We start from the raw sequence: 20,018 nt of genomic DNA on the forward strand, positions 1-20,018 counted from the left end.
GAAACAAGAAATGCAGATTTCTCATACATCTGAACTCCCAAGTTTGGAGACCCCAGTCATTGTGCTAAGTGGTGGATCATGGCCAGTCAGCTAAATGATAAATGACAATGGAGAAAGTCCATGCTTTAAATGAGCAGGATTCAGGCATAACTACAGGAAGCAGGAAGCAGGAAACGATTGTGCGAGAGTCTCTTGATGAGAAAATCTCAGCAAGACTTTACAGCTGATTGGATTAGGGTCATGAATCAAATGATTATCAGACAGAAGAAACTCTTGTGCCCATTCTCATATGAAAGACAGTAATTCTCAACAAAATCAGAAAGCTGCATGAAGATCTGACTACACTAATACGATAATCTCTCTAACTTTTATTGTAGAGATTTTAGAATTTTTTTATATTGTTGTTTTTTTGGGTTTTTTTGGTTTTTTGCTTTTTTAGGAAGGGGAGGGGAGGAAAGATATTTCTTCTTTATTTTTTTGTGAGAAACAGGACATTGTTAAAATTTTCAATTTTTCTATAATTTCCTTGGGATGTCACCATCAAGACACTTAGAACTAGCCATACGGCAGCCATGAAAAAGATAAAATACACAAATGAACTGCAGAATATCCACATCTAGGAGGGTTTTATCATGAAGATTCATTACTTAGGTTAGCATTCATGTACTGCAAAAAGTATGGTTAATGAACTCACAGATGCTAAAAGTTGAAAGGTTTATTAAAACTTGTTGCTGTCTTATGCTGAAAGGAGAAAAATCACTGTTACTATCTTGTGGAAACAGTCAGAGGCTACCTACTGTTACAACTAATATCTGCCTCCTCCTGCTGGAACATAGACTTCCTCTGTGAGTAAGTATTTATCTTCATCAGAAGAAACAGATAACAAAAAGTTATGAAGTTTTCCATTGTATTTAGGATGAACTAGCAATACACTGTAATGATAGACTGACCCAATATTTTTAATTAAATCATAATCATGGAAACACCAAATAAACTGATATTCACCTCCTTCTGCCTGAGAAAAGTGTCCATTAAAACTGCAAGATAATTTGAACGTATGTTGCACTCTACAAAGATAAATTGTTCAATAATCATGGAGAAGGTTTTTGAAGGGAAAAACTGAAAGATGACATCCTAAAGAGATGATATTACAGAATTCATGCATACAAGAATATAGCTTTAAGTAAGGTAACAAATATATTTTGACAAATGCACATAAACAAATTGGAAGATCTCATCTTCTACCATCTAGCGGAACACTTCAGTTTGACATAACAATAACTGAGTACCTCTGAGTTAGCACTGTTGCTATCATTGTTTAGTTCTTAAATGAAAAAAGTAGCAGAGGTGTAATTTTTCTGAATTTTTCTCTTACATTTCCAAACATTTGGTTGTCTGCCAGTTACTGTTAATACATTCAGTCTACTCTGTGTCCGTAGCAGCAATTTTTAATGATATCTGTTAGATTTCTCTGTAATGGTTGACACTTTTCAGCATATGCTATAACAGAAAAAAAATTGTTTCTGAATACAAAGTAGAGTCCTACTACTAGTATCCTATTGGGTAAATCTCAATCCATTTCAAAGCAAATACCAGAATAAAACAGCTCTCTAGTGTTCCTGAACTTGTGAGTAGTAAAAATTATTTCTAACAGTACAAGCCTCTTGGGACCACTGCAGACTACACATCATAATAAGGCTAGTGATGATTTTATGTGTAAACCACTAGAAAAGGTATTCTTACTGCCATGAGTAGGAGTAGAAAACTGCTTATCTTGAACAGATTATTATCAACAAGAGTGTCTGAACAACTGAAACTGAATGGAATTGATAATTATACAAAAAATAAGCAGATATAAAAGTAAAGAGAAAAATTAAATAGCTGAAAATTAAGACACTAAAGATAGTCAAAAGGTAAAAGGAACACATATGTATACACATAATAAACATAAATCTATAATTATATGTATTTTCTATAGCTACTGAAGATAGATTTTCCTTACAGTACTGTATAAAGTTATGACTATACAATATAAATCAACAAATCTAATGGAATTATATTTCAATATCATCATATATATAGCAAAAGTTTACTGTTATTAGCAAATCAAACATACCTGAATAAAGTTACATTTAATATCAATCAATAACATAAAAGTTGTAGAGAATTTCCAAACCACACATAGCCGTGCCAGCTAACTGTACTTGGATAGGAAGAATTAATACAAATTTATACTAGTTCTTCACAAAGTATGTGACATGCACCGCTGTCTAGCTCTTAACCTCTTCATCTGTGGAAAAAGTCTTTACTGAACTATATGCCTTTCGTCAGAAGTTATTGGTGTTCCATCAGTACTCTCAGCTATTGTTCTCTCAGGTAGAGTCCTCCATTTCTGGGCAGGACATACAGAAGATTAGGGAGGATAAGAAAGAATAAAGGATTCTCTCTACAAACAGGGAACATATAAGAAAAGGCAGAAGGACTTCTGATTCTTAAAGCTCTCAGGTGATGCTTTCCTCCCCTGCAGGAAGGTGAAGAAAATTGATGTTCCATTCTATCATCTCAGAGACAAACAAAGCAGGAGTGCACAGATCTAGGTCTGACCTGTAAGCCATACTGTGCTGTTCTTTCTTTGTTTTCCTTCTGTAAAGAAAGTGTTGACTGAAAACATGCTGACCTGTCCTCTTTCATGTTACTGTATTCCTACATTCCCAGACTAGGAGAAGAATAAGAATACTATGAGTATATTATTTTTTGGACTCAGTCTAACTCATTACCTGTGTAACTACAAAAGGATATTTTGTGAATTTCTTCAGCCTTTAGGTGTATATTCACATTGCAGGTGTGAATACATATTCACATTTCAGTTTTTTGACATTAAGCTATTTACAGCTAGATTTAATGCAATTTCTTTTGAAGAAGTTAGTTGCTGGCGTATCCTCTCATCTCCTACTGTGTTGCATGATGAATCTCATTGAATAGTGTGAACTCACTTAAGCACTATGATTTCTGCCTCTGAAGCTGTATGCTTTTATCAGCAAATTCCATTTCTTATTTGACATTCCAATCATGGAGCAAAATGGATCACTATGTCCCAGAGATGGACTCTTCCCTGGCATGGTTCTTTTGAATTCCTTGGGTTTTAAAACTGAATCTTGAACAAGATTCCCAGCTATATGTATATAGACCCTTCCATGACCCTACGATTCTATGATAAGTAAGAGACTACACGTTTGTTCATAAATATAAATGCATTTAAGGACTCGGAACTACTGGTGGAGATCGGGCACAGACAGATACAAAAATACCGGTATGGATTCTTCTGTGCTGATGAAAAGTCTTCAACCACCCCCATAACCAGTAACCAGTACATCAAATGACTCTTAATGAAAGTATTCTTTCATAAAGATTATACTTGCTAACATTAACACTGTAAAGTTTGTTGTTGTATTTGTTTCTAATATTTATTTATTTTTAAAGAGTTAGGGGGAATCCATAATAACATTGTTGAAGAAAAGTGTAGTAGGCTCAGTTTCTTTGCATCCTTTATCAATAAGGTTTCTTATTTGTTTCTGGTGAGGTACATTCTGGAGGAAAAAAATAAACTTGAATTAGAGGTGCACTGAGTGTAAAATTTACCACTTTGAACAGGGTCCAGGAACATTTAGGTGGCCTTATTTTGAAGAGTAAATAGAGAATTTGATTTTATTAGATTAGTGTAGAACAAGCCCATTTATTTTAATTATGAAGTCCGTTCTGGGGTTTATTGTTGTTGTGGGAGTTCTATTTGTTGTTGGGTTTTGTTTGCATTTTTGTTTTGTCTGTTTGTTTAGGGTTTGATTTGTTTTGGTTTTGTGTTTGTTTGTTTTTGTTTGGGTTATGTTATTGTCAGTTTGATTTGGTTTGGTTTTTTTCCAATACAATACAGATTTAAAAATCAAAATTTACAGATTTCTATTTAGTTTTTTATATTAGAAGCCATACTTAAGCATGAGAAAATCCTTATTATCTCCCTTTTATTCAGTTTAATTTCAAATAAGATGGATGAAACTATAAAATACTATTAATATATGCAGCAATCAACAAAAAGAAAAATACTAATGATTAGAAGTAAGTTATACATTAAAATTACAGTGTCTTATCTCAGAATTAAGGACAGATAGAAAATCATTAAAAGCTTTTCTAAACAAGGCACAGTAGGTGACTATATCTTTTTCCCAAGGTCATCCTCCCATACAAATGTTATTTCTGCATCTTTTCTAAATCATTTAAATGACCATTTATACGATTACAATCCATATTGTGATCACTGAACTCCAATTACCAAGAGTCTAATTACATTCCTACTGAATAGAAAATGGAAAAAAAAATCAAAACAAACAAACAAAACCCCCAAAACCCCCTCAAACAAACAAACAAACAAACACCCCAGAAAGATTAATTTTAAACACCTTTTAAAAATTATTCTTAATAGGAATAGATGTTATTCTATTTATTATTATAATTACTGAAAAAATGGTGCCAACAAGAAATTCAGTGATCAAATGCATTTTAAGGCTCACTTATATTGGTATTAATTCAATTGATTTTTAGATTCTTAATCAATATTTCTAAATCAGGGAACTACTAATACTAGGTAACCGAGCCAGTCTTAAATTGAAGGAGTTGTCTATCTTCGTACAGTGGTTTTAGAAACACTTTGTGCCAATTCACTTTTAATTTCTCAGTAAAGTCATTACAGGTTGATGGGAAGAATTTTAATATAAGTACTCAGCCACAGAAATCACCAGAAAACTTTTGCCCTGTACAGACCTGCCAGAATGTAATTATTTAATTAAATTAATTAATTCAGGCATCAGTCTTTGTAAATTTATTTTATTTCAAGTATTAGAGACACATTTTGACTTTTTGCTTTAGTTAAAGATACAACATATTTTCATGTTTCTAATTCATTATTAAGAACATCAGCAAAGAGAATTAAGGTAACAAGAATGAGCAGATGTGAGTCAATTATTTAAGATAATGAATGGAAACAGAATGTTTCATTTCTTAGTATCCTGGTATTAAAAATAAGTTCATTGTATTGTCACTTCTACTTTATTACTCCATTTCTTAATAATCCCTAATCACCTTGAGGATCTGAAATTTTGAGGCATAATATACATAATCCAACACTCCTGTTTATTTAAAATAGTCTTGCCGCTTTTGTGCAAAAGCTTTTGTTCAAAACCTAAAATTTAACTTATTTCCTTGTCTCTTATCTAAAGGCTCTTATCTAAATAAAAAACTGTTCTTTGCAATTATGATGTGCAAGCAGACAGGATACTCTGAAATGGAAAAGACAATTAGGTGGCACACATCTCTCTTAGGCCCAGTAATTGTAGCCTACAGCTTATATGTTTTCTTATAGTCTCCTACGAGAACAGGATGGAGGAAAGAAGTCCAAGACTGTACCACTAACAACTACTGACATTTATTTGATGCTGAAATAGGTACTATTCAGTATAATAATATTCTGAGACCAGTTGTGTACATTGCATGCTCTGTGGTCACATCTTTTGTTCACTTTATGAACAAGAATAAGTGGAAGAAGTTAGAAGTAGAGAGTAGGAGGCAATGGCCTTGTTACTATAAAAGTATTCTGAACTGTGTCTGCATCTTAGATCTTGCTAATCTTGAGCCTGGGCAGCATTTTCTAGTCATGCTTCATTGCTTTTTATATACTATTGCTTATTTACTTTTAGAAAACAAATCTGAATCACATTTTTATAGCACCTGACAGTCTAAGCAAGTTTTTATGGAAAGAAAGAGGAGTACACTGGTAAAAGTAAAACATCTGGATTTTATATTACAGTCTCTAGACTGAAGAACAAATAAAACATGCTTGCAACTTTTTGTTATTTTCCTGTAGATTTTAACAGTCACCTATATATAATAGAAAGAATACATCTAGAGAGATTAAGAAAAAATATTCTTATTGGTTGTTCTTGGGACTGTAATCACAAAACCATTCATAAAACTATTATCTCTAAATACACAAACACAAGAAGTTAACCTTAGTTGCACTCGGCAAACCTCTTCCCTAAGGTTCTGGCAAGAACTGATTTTTCAATGTAAGAACATTATAACGAAAAAAATATAATAAGAGAACATGAAAATGGCTAATATGGTATTAAATACTGTGCCTAATTTTGAAGGTGGGTCTCCCCTTAATAAATTTTTGGTGAAACCTCTCTCTAGGCTTGTGTAAGGAACACAGGAACACTAACCTCTTAAGTAATACACATATGTCATGTACCGATAAGGATAATGGCCGAAACATTGTGGCAAAACCAGTTCATCCAGCCACAGGACATGATACATTCAGTATAGAGTGAGCTGCGATTTACATATCAACGACAAGCTAACAAGCCACAGACCAGTCCGGCCAGCCTGCTGATACTGCCGATACAGGAGGTGGGGGACGTGCCAGAGGGCACATAGCTCCACCTTCTGATACGCCCAGCATGGCACAAAGGGGAAAAGCTGAGACCCTTCAATGTGGCCTGAGACTTGTCAAGACTTGTCAGTCTTTCACAATCATCCCTTCCCCCCAGACTTTCCTCTCCTTCACAATAACACCTCCACAAAACACCAGAAGTTATGCAAGCAGGCAACCCAGAGGGCTATAAAGGCCCACCTTGTACAAGCACTGGCGGCGCCCACCCACCATCCTGAGGACCACTCTGCCCACCAGTCTCACCACATGAACTGAACAAGACACCAGAGGACACCGCACATCGCTGGACCCGAGACTGAGAACTCCACCACACATAAAGCGGAGCCATAAGGATGGTGAAATCTTTATCTCTCTATTCTTTCTTCCCCATACTTCTACCTTTTTGCTTTCCTTCTTATGTGTAACATAAGAAGATTTACAGCCCCACATATGCTGCAAACTTTTAATGTTTACCAGTCGAACCTACAATAATGTAAATCCTTCTGCCACTGAATCATATACCGTCTGGGCCAAGCTGCAAAATAAAAGCCTTTTGTTTGCGGACCTTAAATACTTCGTGTACTGTTTTCCAACTGAAGAGGACCCACGAACCTGAGTCACTTCTCCCCTCCACTCATACCTGATGGCAGGACGTGACAACATACTAGAACGAATAAGCTGTTTTAACTATGGAAGAATCACAACAACAACAACAGTAAGAAGAGTTCAATACTATTTTCTTTGAGATACAATTACAAATAAAATCTTATTAAGATACCAGTTTTATTTGAAGCCATCTTATTAATTAAGTAATAAGAGTTCTAGATTTAATGGAAAATTCACTTTAAAAAAGCTGTTTCATTCTTCAGTCACCTCTCTGCTAATTTAGAGCTATTAAAAGTACAACAACTTTCTGAGAATAATAATTATCCTTTATTATCCTACTAATAAATGTTATTGTTTAGATCAGATGATTCACCAGTTCATTCATCTGAAACAAATTACCACTTCAGCTTACCGAATGGTGCGGATGAAATTAATATCTGAATATTTTTTTTTTGTTTTAATTATTAGGCAAAACCAAAACAATTCCCAGTGGGAAAATAAGAAAATAAAATTAGGAAACATTGAAAAATGCTTTCATATCCATTATCAAAAGGTATGTAGAGTAAAACCTGTGAAAGACATACAAACCCAAACATTTACAAAGCAGGGTGGATAACGCAGCAGATAGAATTTCTGTTCTATGACATATGTCTAACTTCTTGCTCACGCTGGCCAAGACACAGGCTCCTCCAGTCAAGCTGTGACCAGTACCATACATGCAGGGAATACTTGCAACTAATTCTTGGTATGTCTGAGTCTCGCCTGGCATCCAGTGCAGAGCCACAAAGATGATTAAGGGAGTGGACCATCTCCCTTATGAGGAAAGGCTGAGGGAGCTGGGTCTCGTTAGCTTGGAGAAGAGACTGAGGGATGACCTCATTAATGTTTATAAATATGTAAAGGGTGAGTGACACGAGGAAGGAGCCAGGCTCTTCTCTGTGACAACCAATGATAGGATAAGGGGTAATGGGTACAAACTGGAACACAAGAGGTTCCACTTAAATATGAGAAGAAACTTCTTCTCAGTGAGAGTGACAGAACACTGGAACAGGCTGCCCAGGGAGGTTGTGGAGTCTCCTCCTCTGGAGACATTCAAAACCCGCCTGGACACCTTCCTGTGTAACCTCATCTGGGTGTTCCTGCTCTGGCAGGGGGATTGGACTGGATGATCTTTTGAGGTCCTTTCCAATCCCTAACATTCTGTGATTCTGTGATTCTGTGACCCTGACACCTACATGTAGCATTTCCACCTTACGGTGTCTCTTTCACAAGGTTCATCTGTGCTGGTTTTTGTTTGTTTGTTCTGTACATACTGGAATACTTTTATTTGTTAGACCTGGACAAATGTGGTACAGATGTCTTTTATCTGAGCAGTGTTCTTGGGTAGGTCTCACGCATGACAATAACAAAGTTTATGTTTGTCTTTTTGTTCCCAATGCATGTAACACTCTCTCCTTTAGAGCTGGGCAAGACTCATTAGGTGAGTGTTGCTTTCCGGGAGGATTTGCCCTTTGACAACATACATGCATATGTGTATGTATCCATGCATATGTATGTACACTACTTTTCCTATTTTTCCCATTACTTCTTCTGCTATTTATCCATTATTGAACTATATGGTCCTCTTCCATTCTCCTACCTAATTGACATACCCCAGTTGGAATCTATCAAAAACCTATCAGAATCTATCATTCACTGTCTTTCCACACGTGCCCCTAAAACAGAAATTCAACACCCTCTCAAAGTAGCAACTCAAAGCCATTTCCCCTCCCTAAATAGCCTTATTTAGACAGACTTTTAATAAGTTCTCAAAATAAATTTCAAATTTTAAACTCCTATAAAAAGTTGCACACAAAATCTGTGCAAGAGCCTGGATTCCAAGTTGGGTTTTTTTGGAGCTTGTTTTTGATGATTTAATCACATTTTCCTGAAATTTAACAATTTACTGATGTTAACAGAGTAGGTACAATTCGGCTTTATCCCAAGTTTAACTAAAATATTTATTTTTAAATTACTATAAATAAATAGTTTTATATAAATAGCAAACAAATAAAACCCCCACCATTTCTTCAGTAAAATAGAGTGCTCAGAGATTCTGTTTTAAGAATGTGGAATAATCACCTATTTCTGCAGTCAGGACTGCAAATGGAAAAAAAAAAAAAAAAGCAAAGCATGGTGAGAATTGCAAACACATTTTTTTTCCCTTTCTAAACAAGTGTAATTAGAGGGAAATCACTGTCAGAAATCCTGAATCTCTGAAGATTCTATCTGTGTACACCGTGGTGAATACAAACATCTGAGTCAATACAGATAAGCTTACTTTGGAGAGGAATGTTTTATATCCAAAGGAATATAATGAAGAGGAAATGTGAGAAGAATGGAATATAACTACATGAATAAGGCCTAATATTGAAAAGTTTTATAAGTAGAAGACTTTTGTATAAGGATTTTTTTGCAGTTCCTTGATCCTAGCCTGAGCCTTATGAGCTTCTTCCCTGAAATACAGCAGATTACTTCAAGATGGAAACTTGGCAATGGTCACAATGACTTCTCACAGATTCTCTGGCCATGTTTCTCTGTCTGCCAAACAGTGAAACTTCTCTATTAGGGAGTAGGCACTTGGAGATTCCTCAATTCTGTTAGGATGACTTTCTTATTGGTTTTTTTTCAGCTACAAAGGTGGGAAAATATGGGGGGAAAAAAAAAAAGGAAAAAAGGAGAAAAAGAAAAGTCATGGTCCAATGATCTAATGATCTGTATGTACTGATTACTGAACATACATTTATGATACTTATGAACAGTTAAGTAATCATGACTATTGATTCCTTTTATGAAGCCATGATGCATTATTTTCAGAACTTAGTTTCTGAGTTATAAGGCCCAATCAACCAATCCCTCTAGTAGAACACCATTTGCTTAGATGAAATCTAGACTGGTTTGCGGGGTTGGTATAATTTGCATTGTTCATAATTTTGTATTCCTCATTAGTTGAAGGACTAGGTAAGTAGGTGAATAGAGTTTTAGACTTTCTTTATCCTGAGGGAAACTGAAACCTCATTAATTTCTGTCATCTAAGAAGTTTACCCTACCAGTAAAACTATATCTTGTTCTAAATAGAAGCACTGTTAGCCTTTTTAGTCATCTGGGATTTTATGTAGTCATATGTGAAAAATCAAAATTTCTAGAATAACCAGAAGCTGTAAGGGTTCTTTTTTCGTGTGTGTCAGGAAATGCTGACGTAACTCCTTTCCCTTGATTACTTGGTGTTTGTAATTCCTAGGAATGAAGGGTAGATCTACACATTTCCAAAGGCTAGCTAATTCTTGAAAAGTCAAGCCCTCCAGAGAGAGCTTACCTGCTCTCTTTCTGGCTTTGTATGCAGCTAGGTGGATACTGAGGTGGTCTGTGGCCTTTCAACGTGAGGAATGAGGAAGGCTCTCATCTAGTGCAGACATTCGTTGGCAGGGGGCAGGATGTCCTGAATCTCAGAAGTGTGCTGGCTAGAGGTATGCAATTTTGCACCACCTAATCAACCCCGCAATGGGCAGGCTTGAAGAGTGAGAAAGCAGTTTTTTCACTCATACAGAGATTAAGAGTAAAAATGACACCTTCATGTTAATATAACTTTACGTTAAAAGGCCCTAATCAATGATGATGCAAGCTTTTGGTATTGTGATGCTAAAGTACTTCAATCCTGCCCTAAGAAGTGAATCTAAAAATAAAGCAGAATTGTTTACAAGATCTGCCATCACTCAGTCTCCTCCCCAGGATAGTAGCATGTGTTAGAAATCATGTAAGTCATAAATGTAATGTAGTCTGTCCTCTATCATTCAGAATCAGGAACACAGAATAATTTCTGCTCTTTTAATAACAGCATTTTCTGTGAACAAGGTTTGATAATTAAATATTTGGAGCAGCTGGAGTCACACTGCTTGGAAAAAAAAAAATCTTTAGAAATCTTTCGTCAATTCATCGGCTTTATAGTAACATTATTTTACTTATTGTGAAGTCATTAATTTCTTCGAAGACCACAGATGTGGTCTTATCATCATTCTACTATGTCATTAGGCTATTAAAAAGACAGCTATACTGTTGCCATATCTTCATAGTCAAACTCAATAGCTTAAGCTATTTAGTGGTCTGCATTAAATTGGTCATTATTATATTCAAAACATCATTAAGATTTGAGCCAAAACTAATCATTTTCATTGCAAAAAACTAAAAGCAGCATTGAAAAAGTGTATTCAAATCATATTAAGCAATGAAAATACTAAATCTCTTCAAATTTTCTTTCCAAAAATACATTGAATAGCTTCAACTTCCTTTAAAAGTCACCCAATGGTAACTTTTTTATTGGCATCTGCTTACTTGGCATGCACATTAAGCACTGAACCAATGAATGAATTACTCCCCAGCTGTGAGTTTGCTTACATACAATCTGCCAGTCTCTCATAAACCTAGGAGATTCATAGATAAGTGGCAAGCAATGTGAAATGACCTTCTGGCACTTCTTTAAATTATATAGTCAGCATTTGAATGACACAAATTTGGCCATGAATTAGAAAACCAAATCAGAAGTTAATATTTATACAACTAATGCTTGCCTTTGTTCTCCTAAAATCTTAGACTACAATCTCAAGCTATTTTGTGGAGAACAGATAGCACAATAATTCACGTGTATTTAACAGTATGCTAAAAATATATTCACTATCTACCAGATATCTTCCATATAGAATATATTGCTATTAGCCTATTCATATCTGAATTAAGTAGCTAGTATTATTGCTCTGTGTCTAAAATACAATGCAAAATTAAAATCTTTGGCATAACCTTGTTAAAAAATTGCAAAATATTCTTCAAAGAAATAAATTGTTCCATCAATGTGAAAATAATTTCCTAGTTTAAATATGTAACCTAAACTCTTGCAGCATAATTCATTTTATAGAAAACTCTGAAAATATTTATATTTTAAGTAGTACTTTAAGGTACATTTATAATATATTCTGGAGAAGAAAATAATAAGAAAAAATAATAAGGAAATAGAGTATTTCCAGCCTATTACTAATCCTGTCTTTCAGTTCCTTTTCCAGATGGAAACATAAATCCATTAGGTATTCATTGCATAGACAGGCTATAGGCCATGCATTCCTATTCCTGTAGAATATCTAACATTATGCAGTCCATAACCTGAAATTCTTCTTGAGTATGTGATCTAAGAATATTTGAACAAACAGGAATGTTATTGCCTAATATACACTTAAAATATAAGACACAGATTTTTTTGACTTCCAGTGTCAGACTTAGAAGATTTGAGCGTAAGGAATCACTATTGAAATCTTTAATTTGAATCATCCAGACTTGAGCCCCTAAATGGCTACTAACTGAAATGTATCTGAAATTGCTAGCTTTGCCATATACTCACAAGATAAAATCATGAAGTTATGTGTGTACAACATGACTACTGGATGGATGTAGGTTACACTAGCAGCAATGTTCTCTAATTCATTTAACCTGAAGTAGCTGCCAGAACAAATATGATAAAATAAAGCTGTGCTGTTTCTCTTACATTACAAAGAATTTATCTCATTCAAAAAATAGCAGATAGATATTTTAGATGGGATGAATCATGCCATGGGAAGATGTATCTCTGCTGATTATAGCAAGCATCTGAATGGCTTAGACTAGATACCTAACTTCTATAGTTAGATACATAGCTAAACAAAGAGGAAACATATCCCACCAAGGGGTTTGCTTTGCATGCAAGCCTAAAACATATATGCACATAAATCAACAATATTTAAGGGCAGCTTTTAAAGACAAAATACATTCATAGATTTAAAGCATCCCCACTTGGATTATACAGATTAAAACACAGATCATGTCACTGCATCTGATTCCAAAGGTCCAGATCTTGCACTCTTGGATGAAGATTTTTTTTTCCATTAAGCTTTTTATGTCCATTTATTGTGCAGAAGTTAGACTTTTAAGTTTTCTTAGGTTTCTGACTCACCATCTGACATTCTTTTCTTGCTAAAATGTATACCATACAATTAGCTAGATTCCACACATTTTTGTTGTATTTAGTATATAGCTATCCAATCTTCCTACTTTAAGGAATAAATGAACCATGCCTTAAAAATGCATTGTACATTTCAAGCAAACAGTTATTTTTTTATTTTTAAACAAAAATAATAGTGGAAAATAAATTCGTATTCAGTCATTCAATACACATTGAATGCACATTGAGAATATTTAGTTTCTATTGTGGCTGGAGTGTGTCTAACTCCATTCTTATCTCCCTTCAGTGTCCTTCATTAACACTCAAAATCAACTTGACAAAGGAGTTAAATGAAGAGACATGTACCCACCACAGTTAAGTCCACTCAGAGAACTTTGAAATCAAAACAATATTTTGGCAATGAGCTAAATTAGCATAAAGCAGTATTTACACCTGTGCTGCAAATGTTTCCACACTGATAATGTATTAAAAAAAAAACCCAAACCCCCAAACAAAAACAAAACCAAAAAAGGAACAACCAAACCAAAACAAAACAAAAAACAACAAAAACCCAACAAACCAAAAAGAGTACTTTGCCAATTAGGCTTATCATCTCTGTCATCTTTGGCATAAAAACCACTTGTGTGTCTTTCCAATACCTTTTGCACAATGATGCCTCACTTCTGGCCAGAGTTTCTAAATTATGTCACAGATAACGCTGCTGGTTATGTACTTTTGAATGAAGCTTAGTTAGCTGGCTGGAGAAAATTGCAGAAAAGGATTTCCATATACTTTTTAATGCAGATCTCTCAAGCTCAGTTTTAAGAATTTGCTAAACATCATTATAATGTTTTTGAATGCTAGTACAACATCCTTTGAAAATCTTGCATTAATAGAATGATGTTAAAAAGAGAAATGACAACAGGGCAAAAGAGTTGAAAAAATGCCAAGAAAAAAGGAAAAGGGACATGAACTTTCTATCATCTATTGGTTTTACTCATACAGCAAATATTTCTTCCTATTGTTAATACTAAATATTTGTATGTGTATTCACAGTATTGCATGTTTTTCACTCTATATTTCAGAAAACTGATAAAATAAATCAAAAAACTGAAGTACTATACTCCTAACTGGTTGTCATGCTACATTGAAATTCATTAGATGTGTGATTCATCTTTCTAAAATGTTTTTAGATTTTAAATGAAGTGTCCTCTGACATAGTCAGCTTTTCTGTCTTTATGCCAAATTCTCACAAACACAGTTGCAAAAAGTAGAATATTTTCTCTCAAAAACAAATAGTCTCCTGTTTTCAGGGGAAAAATATTTTTCAGAATTTACAAATAAATAAAAGTCACTTTTCTCAGAAGTCATGTGGGTTTGAAGTCATTCTCTTTTCAGGAAGGAAAGGCAGGCTGACTTTTTATGAAATACCTTATACAAACTGGATCATTGCCCCTTTCTCCTGAAACTAGTGTCTTGAGCCTTTATGCAGTTGGGCATTCTTTGTCGTTTCGTTCAATTTTGCTGACAAGTAGTTATTGTTTGGACAATGCAGTCTCACTGATTTTGACCCAGTTATTTGTATGAAAAGAGGATAGGAAACAGAATAAGATTCCTGCCTATGGTAGCTTTTTGATATTTGAGATAATCCCTATTACCTCTACCTCCCCTTCAGCAAATTTAATTCAAATTAATTCAATAATTGCTTAATTCATGGTTGAAAATATTAAAGCTAGATATCCAGCCAGACATTTCCAACCATTTCTAATTTAAATCCTCCACAGTTTAAAAATGTCAATCCATGCATGTCTGCCACATTTCTTAAATGAAAGTAAGATGTACATAGCAGTGATGATGGATTCAAGTTATTAAAAGCAAATGTTTTACTTTAATGCAGCTGAATATTATCATAAATACCATTCTATTCATATTCTTTCTTAATGTGAGGTTGCCAATTGGGACATTCTGCTACTTAGGATCTGTCCTTGCCTATATATGTTTTTTTTTTTCCCCAAATCTGAAAGGAGTCTGAAATTGAATCAAAATTAAAATGAAATTAAAAATTAAAAAAATTAAACAAGGAAAATGAAAATGAAAATGAAAATGAAAATGAAAATGAAAATGAAAATGAAAATGAAATCAAACTGAACTAACTCTAGTGTGACACAGCTTTTAAGCTGTCTAACAATTCTAGATGCAGTGAGATAACAGAAAACACATGTTGACAACATTGTTTGCCCAATGTGTGTCTGTACTGGCAGAATAAAAGTTGTACATGTACTTTGCAGTATTTGCAAAAAATTACTCTTCCAAGGATCTAATTAATGCTAATACTAATCGCAAACCTCTGCTGTTTGGCTTTATTTGTTTCTTCTCTCTATTGCTTCTTTATAATAATTCAAGGTTATCTCATAACACAAAAATTCAAGGAAAGATGCAAGGAAAAGCTGAAAATGGTATAACTGTAGGATAGAAAAGTGTCTGTTAATACAAGTCAGTTATTCAGGAACTGAAGGGAACAGTGCATTTTAACTTCCCTGTTTATAGTAAGCAAACTGGGTCTACCTTCATTGGCCAAATTCTAAGAAAACTTGTCCCAAAATGTCATGCTTAACAATAAAGTGCTTGTCACTTTTAAAATAGTATATTGTTTTAAGTGCAAAGCAAATGTACAGTCTCCATGGAAACTAGACATTGTCCCAATTCTATACCTTTTTTCAGCCTCTTTGTAGGAAAAAAAAGAGTTTTGATTTAAATTTCGTATTTATGATGGCCACTGAGAATCGATACTTAATTTTCTGATAGTATAGCTCATAAAACACACTTACATACCTTTCTGTGTATGTTCAGTCTGTCTTTTTGCTCTGACAGAAAGGAAAGCTACTTGCAGAGGCAAGTTGATGGAAAATTTATTTTTCTGTTAATAATATTAATTTAAATAGAAGTATAGATGACACCGTTATGCATAGCAGAGCATACAAAGTAATTAATGTGCATCAGGAAAACAAATTAAAATCTTAAACATCTGCATTTTAATTGTAACCAGTACTGGATTCCTGTGTTGAACAATTAACGATCATTACTTCATTTTGAATTATCAGTGGGAGAGTGTCAAAGATGAGTCTTCCATGTTTGTAAAACATTTTGCCTGCGGCATACCATGTGCTTTTATGAATCATTTAACTTACAGCTTAAACCTGTCATGGTACGAAATATTGCAACTGTGATTCTACAAGACAGAATAATGAAACACTGAAAAGAAGTCTACACTGCAATGACTTCTCCAAAAGGTTTTGGTCTTAAGAACCTGAAAATCTGCACATGAAATAGCTTTTGACTGCATTAAAAACTAATCCAGGCCAATGAGTTCCCTTCTACACACTGAATATGCTATTCCATTGTTTGTGGGTTTTCCTACATTGACCTGGTTCTAGCTTTTTTTTTTTTTTTTTAAACCTGTGCTCTGTTACAAGATCTCATATACTGTATTGGATGCTAAAATCATTCCTGAAGAGGTTCCATTCAGTAAATATTTGAATGCTATGTTTCACATTGAGAGTCAGAGACATAAGGAAGATTATGGAAGAAGAAGTTTTGCTCTTTTCTTTAGGAAAATGACTTTATTTTATCTTATGCCAGCAGGTTTCCTGGAGTATTCCTTCATTTTCCAAAAAGCTGATTTCCTGTGAATAATCTCTGAAAAATCATGATGCTCATGCAAATTAATTCAAGATGGAATCTGGTGTCTTCATCCACAAAGGCCAGCACAATCCATATCAAGCACCACAAGTGAAGACACTTTTCTTAGTGCAATGTCTTCTATCAGGACCAAACATAATAGAGTTACAGGTAATAATTTCCTAAAACTGATCTTGAAGACCTCAGCATTAAAAATGTATGGCTATCCTTCCCTGCAATGGTACTTTAATATATTGTGATGAGACAGAGATGAAAGTTATTAGATAAAACTCATTTATTACACGAATCCTTAAAATTTCAGACTGAGATAAGTTATCTTGAGTGTAGAAGACTTAGATTAAATCAATTATCAAAATTACTTTGACTTTCTTAATGGTTGTTACTGGAATAATTTCAGTAACAACAGATTAGTGAAAGAGCATGGTTCAGAAAAAAGCCCATATCAATAACTTACAAAAAAAATGCATTACTATATAATTCAAAGAAAGATCTGTATTCTAAAATTTGAGTTTTGGTGTGCAAGGAATTTTGCTCCCCCCCCACTTTAGGATTATCATTAAAATAAAACTAGCTAAAATAGATACATGTGTTTTGGCCTATTCTATGTGTCATGCCATCATAATTTTTGAATGGCTATTGCCTGGCATGTTTTAGGCCTTTCTCTTTCAACACACAGGCATTCATGTTATCTTTATTCACAAAAGTGATTTAAATATTTCCATGACATATTCTACAGGTACCTGGTGTAATTGTCAAAATATGATGTTTAAACACAAGAAAGAGAACAAAGGTCTGTCCAGAAGTAAGACATCCAAAAAGTTTGAGAGAAAAGATAGATACTCTATTATAATCATATCCCCAGTATGTCACTGAATCCTTGCATGGCAGGGCTAATGTAAACCATGATTTTCCTTCTTCGTATCAGCTTTTTTTTTTTTTTTTTATAAACAGTTTGAATGGGTCAAACAGAATTTCTTAATACTGTTCTTAACATGCTTAGTATATAAACAAAAAGAGTATTTGTCAAATTATTCCAAGTAACTACGCAGAACAGTGGGATTTTTGCCCATTTCCATCTCTTGTTTTGGAAATTCTGTCTTTATTTCCGGAAATCACAAAATTACCTTTCTATCCAGAATGTCAAAGATATGAAGTACATTTACATTTTAAATCCTTTATTGTGGTAATTTTAACTCTTTACATGTTGACATCTGTGTCATAAACTAAGAAGTATCATATTTGATGGAAATGGAAGGACATGCTCTTTCCAGTGTATCTAAAACAAATTAGCTAAGTCAAAAGCATATGTTTGTAACAGTTCTTAATAGAAATAAATTGAGAATTGTGTAAATATGTTTAGTTTTTTCTGAATGTTCTAGAGGAATAAGTAGAGATTCCCACGGCTTAGGAAGCAATACTTTTAAAAACCTGTTTATTTTGTAGTAGCCTATGAACCTCTATGCTATAAGAACAAATTATTTGGATATTAAGGGAGTTCAGTCATCGTGAGTATGGCAGATGGATACACAGCAATTCAGGAATTGTCTTTAATTTGGATTAAATATTTGCAGAATCAACAGGAATGAAGATTAATCCTCATTCCCAGGCAGCTGTTATTTGATGAATTGAAATGTGAGCAGTGGTCAGATTCAAGTCCTACTTTTCCAAGCACAAATCTGAAACACAGATATTCAAAGAACAAATGATACTCAGTATGTGGCAACTGCTTACCAAGGAATCAAAGTGAACAACAAACTATCAGCCATATCGTAGGCATTGTTTAATAGTAAAGAGATATAAAACAGTTCATAAATCTGGAGCGATAAAACAGTGCTGTAAAAGCCCTGTCCTTTTGTGGGATAGGAGACATCTTCAAAAGATTCATCTAGTGATTTAAAAAAATGTTAGGATGGGAGTAAAGTTTTGGTGAAGGACCTGGGAATCCAGAGAAGCAAGAAAGACACATGCTGCTCTAATTTCATTCTTCTGGAAAGACTATGACATTGCTTCATGATGCAGAGAGGACAAGGATTATGAGAGCAATCTTACCATACATTTAAGACAAATGTTGCTTCCCCTGCTTATGTGGACTTACTGGAGCCGTGCTACACTTTCTATAGCCTTGGTGCATAGTCTTGGGTGAGAAGAAACCTTAACTGGTACCACTATTTGGCTAGCATCACAGCAATATTCTAAGCTACATGTTGGTTGTCATGGTGAGACAAAATTAAATAAACAACAGTAATTTCAAAAGATAATGGCAAATATAAGTATTTTGAGAAAAGAGAGTATGATAAAAATGATTAAAAGTATAAACAGAAATATCAGTTTAAAACAGCTTTTTCACATTAATGTGTTTAATATAAAAACAATCACACAAATTATCCAGAATTGTTAAAAGTATCCAAGCAACAAAAAGATACAAGTCAGATCAGATCTACTTACCAAATTCCTTAGGAACAGTGATAGAATAAATACAGTTGTGACCAACACTATAGTTCTTTGGGTAGTTTGGTGATAATACAGTGCCTTCAGAGCCTGTTGACCTGCTTCCACAGGGTGCTAGAAAGTGAAGATAATCAGTTTTGAATAATATAACATCAGAAAAAAAAATCAGTTTGAAATGATTTGTTGTATGTTGGTATATGTTATTACAGTAAATTTTATTACACTTCTACACCAGATTAAATTTGTATACCTGTGAAGTACTGAGTATGTGCAACTTTCTCATATATCAATAGAGAAGTGATGGCTCTCTGCAGTTTTACAGATCAATTATTGTTTTTCTTTACCATTTATCAATCATCTTAATAAAATAATGATGTGGTTTCTACACAGTATGTTATTGTTCACAGCATAAAAAACTATTATTCATTTGTATGATGCTTTATACTCTGTTAAAGGTATAAGTTATGCAGCCCTTCCACACACTAGTAAATTCTTACTCATGCCAATAGACTCATAACTCAAAATGATGTATAGGACTACTCAAATAAGAAAGTCAGTATTCCTTGACTGAACATGATGTACACCTTATTTCTATCTCAATTACTTATAACTTTATGCATATAAAGTTGTGAGCAAACACTTTTCTTTGTCACACAAACATCATGTTTATTCTACCATTAATAGCTATAATACTTGAGAAAATGGCAGATAAATAACAATGCTATTTGCTACAACAATGTATTTTTCTAAGGTTAACAACAGAAGTTAGTATTTGGCATTATTCAAAAC

At 34.0% G+C, this 20,018-nt stretch overlaps 1 protein-coding gene across 4 annotated transcripts in view; it reads right to left on the bottom strand.

The window, feature by feature from the left end:
• The window catches only part of CSMD3 (CUB and Sushi multiple domains 3), a 647,755-nt gene that overhangs the window by 130,874 nt on the left and 496,863 nt on the right, over window positions 1-20,018 (bottom strand). For all 4 annotated transcript variants that reach the window (XM_065630191.1, XM_065630190.1, XM_065630189.1 and 1 more), the window contains one exon: window positions 19,227-19,343. In XM_065630191.1, coding sequence (XP_065486263.1) covers window positions 19,227-19,343 — 117 coding nt within the window. The remainder of the gene's footprint in view (window positions 1-19,226; window positions 19,344-20,018) is intronic.

Source organism: Caloenas nicobarica, chromosome 2 (assembly GCF_036013445.1).
Source record: "Caloenas nicobarica isolate bCalNic1 chromosome 2, bCalNic1.hap1, whole genome shotgun sequence".
In the NCBI taxonomy this organism is placed as follows: domain Eukaryota; kingdom Metazoa; phylum Chordata; class Aves; order Columbiformes; family Columbidae; genus Caloenas; species Caloenas nicobarica.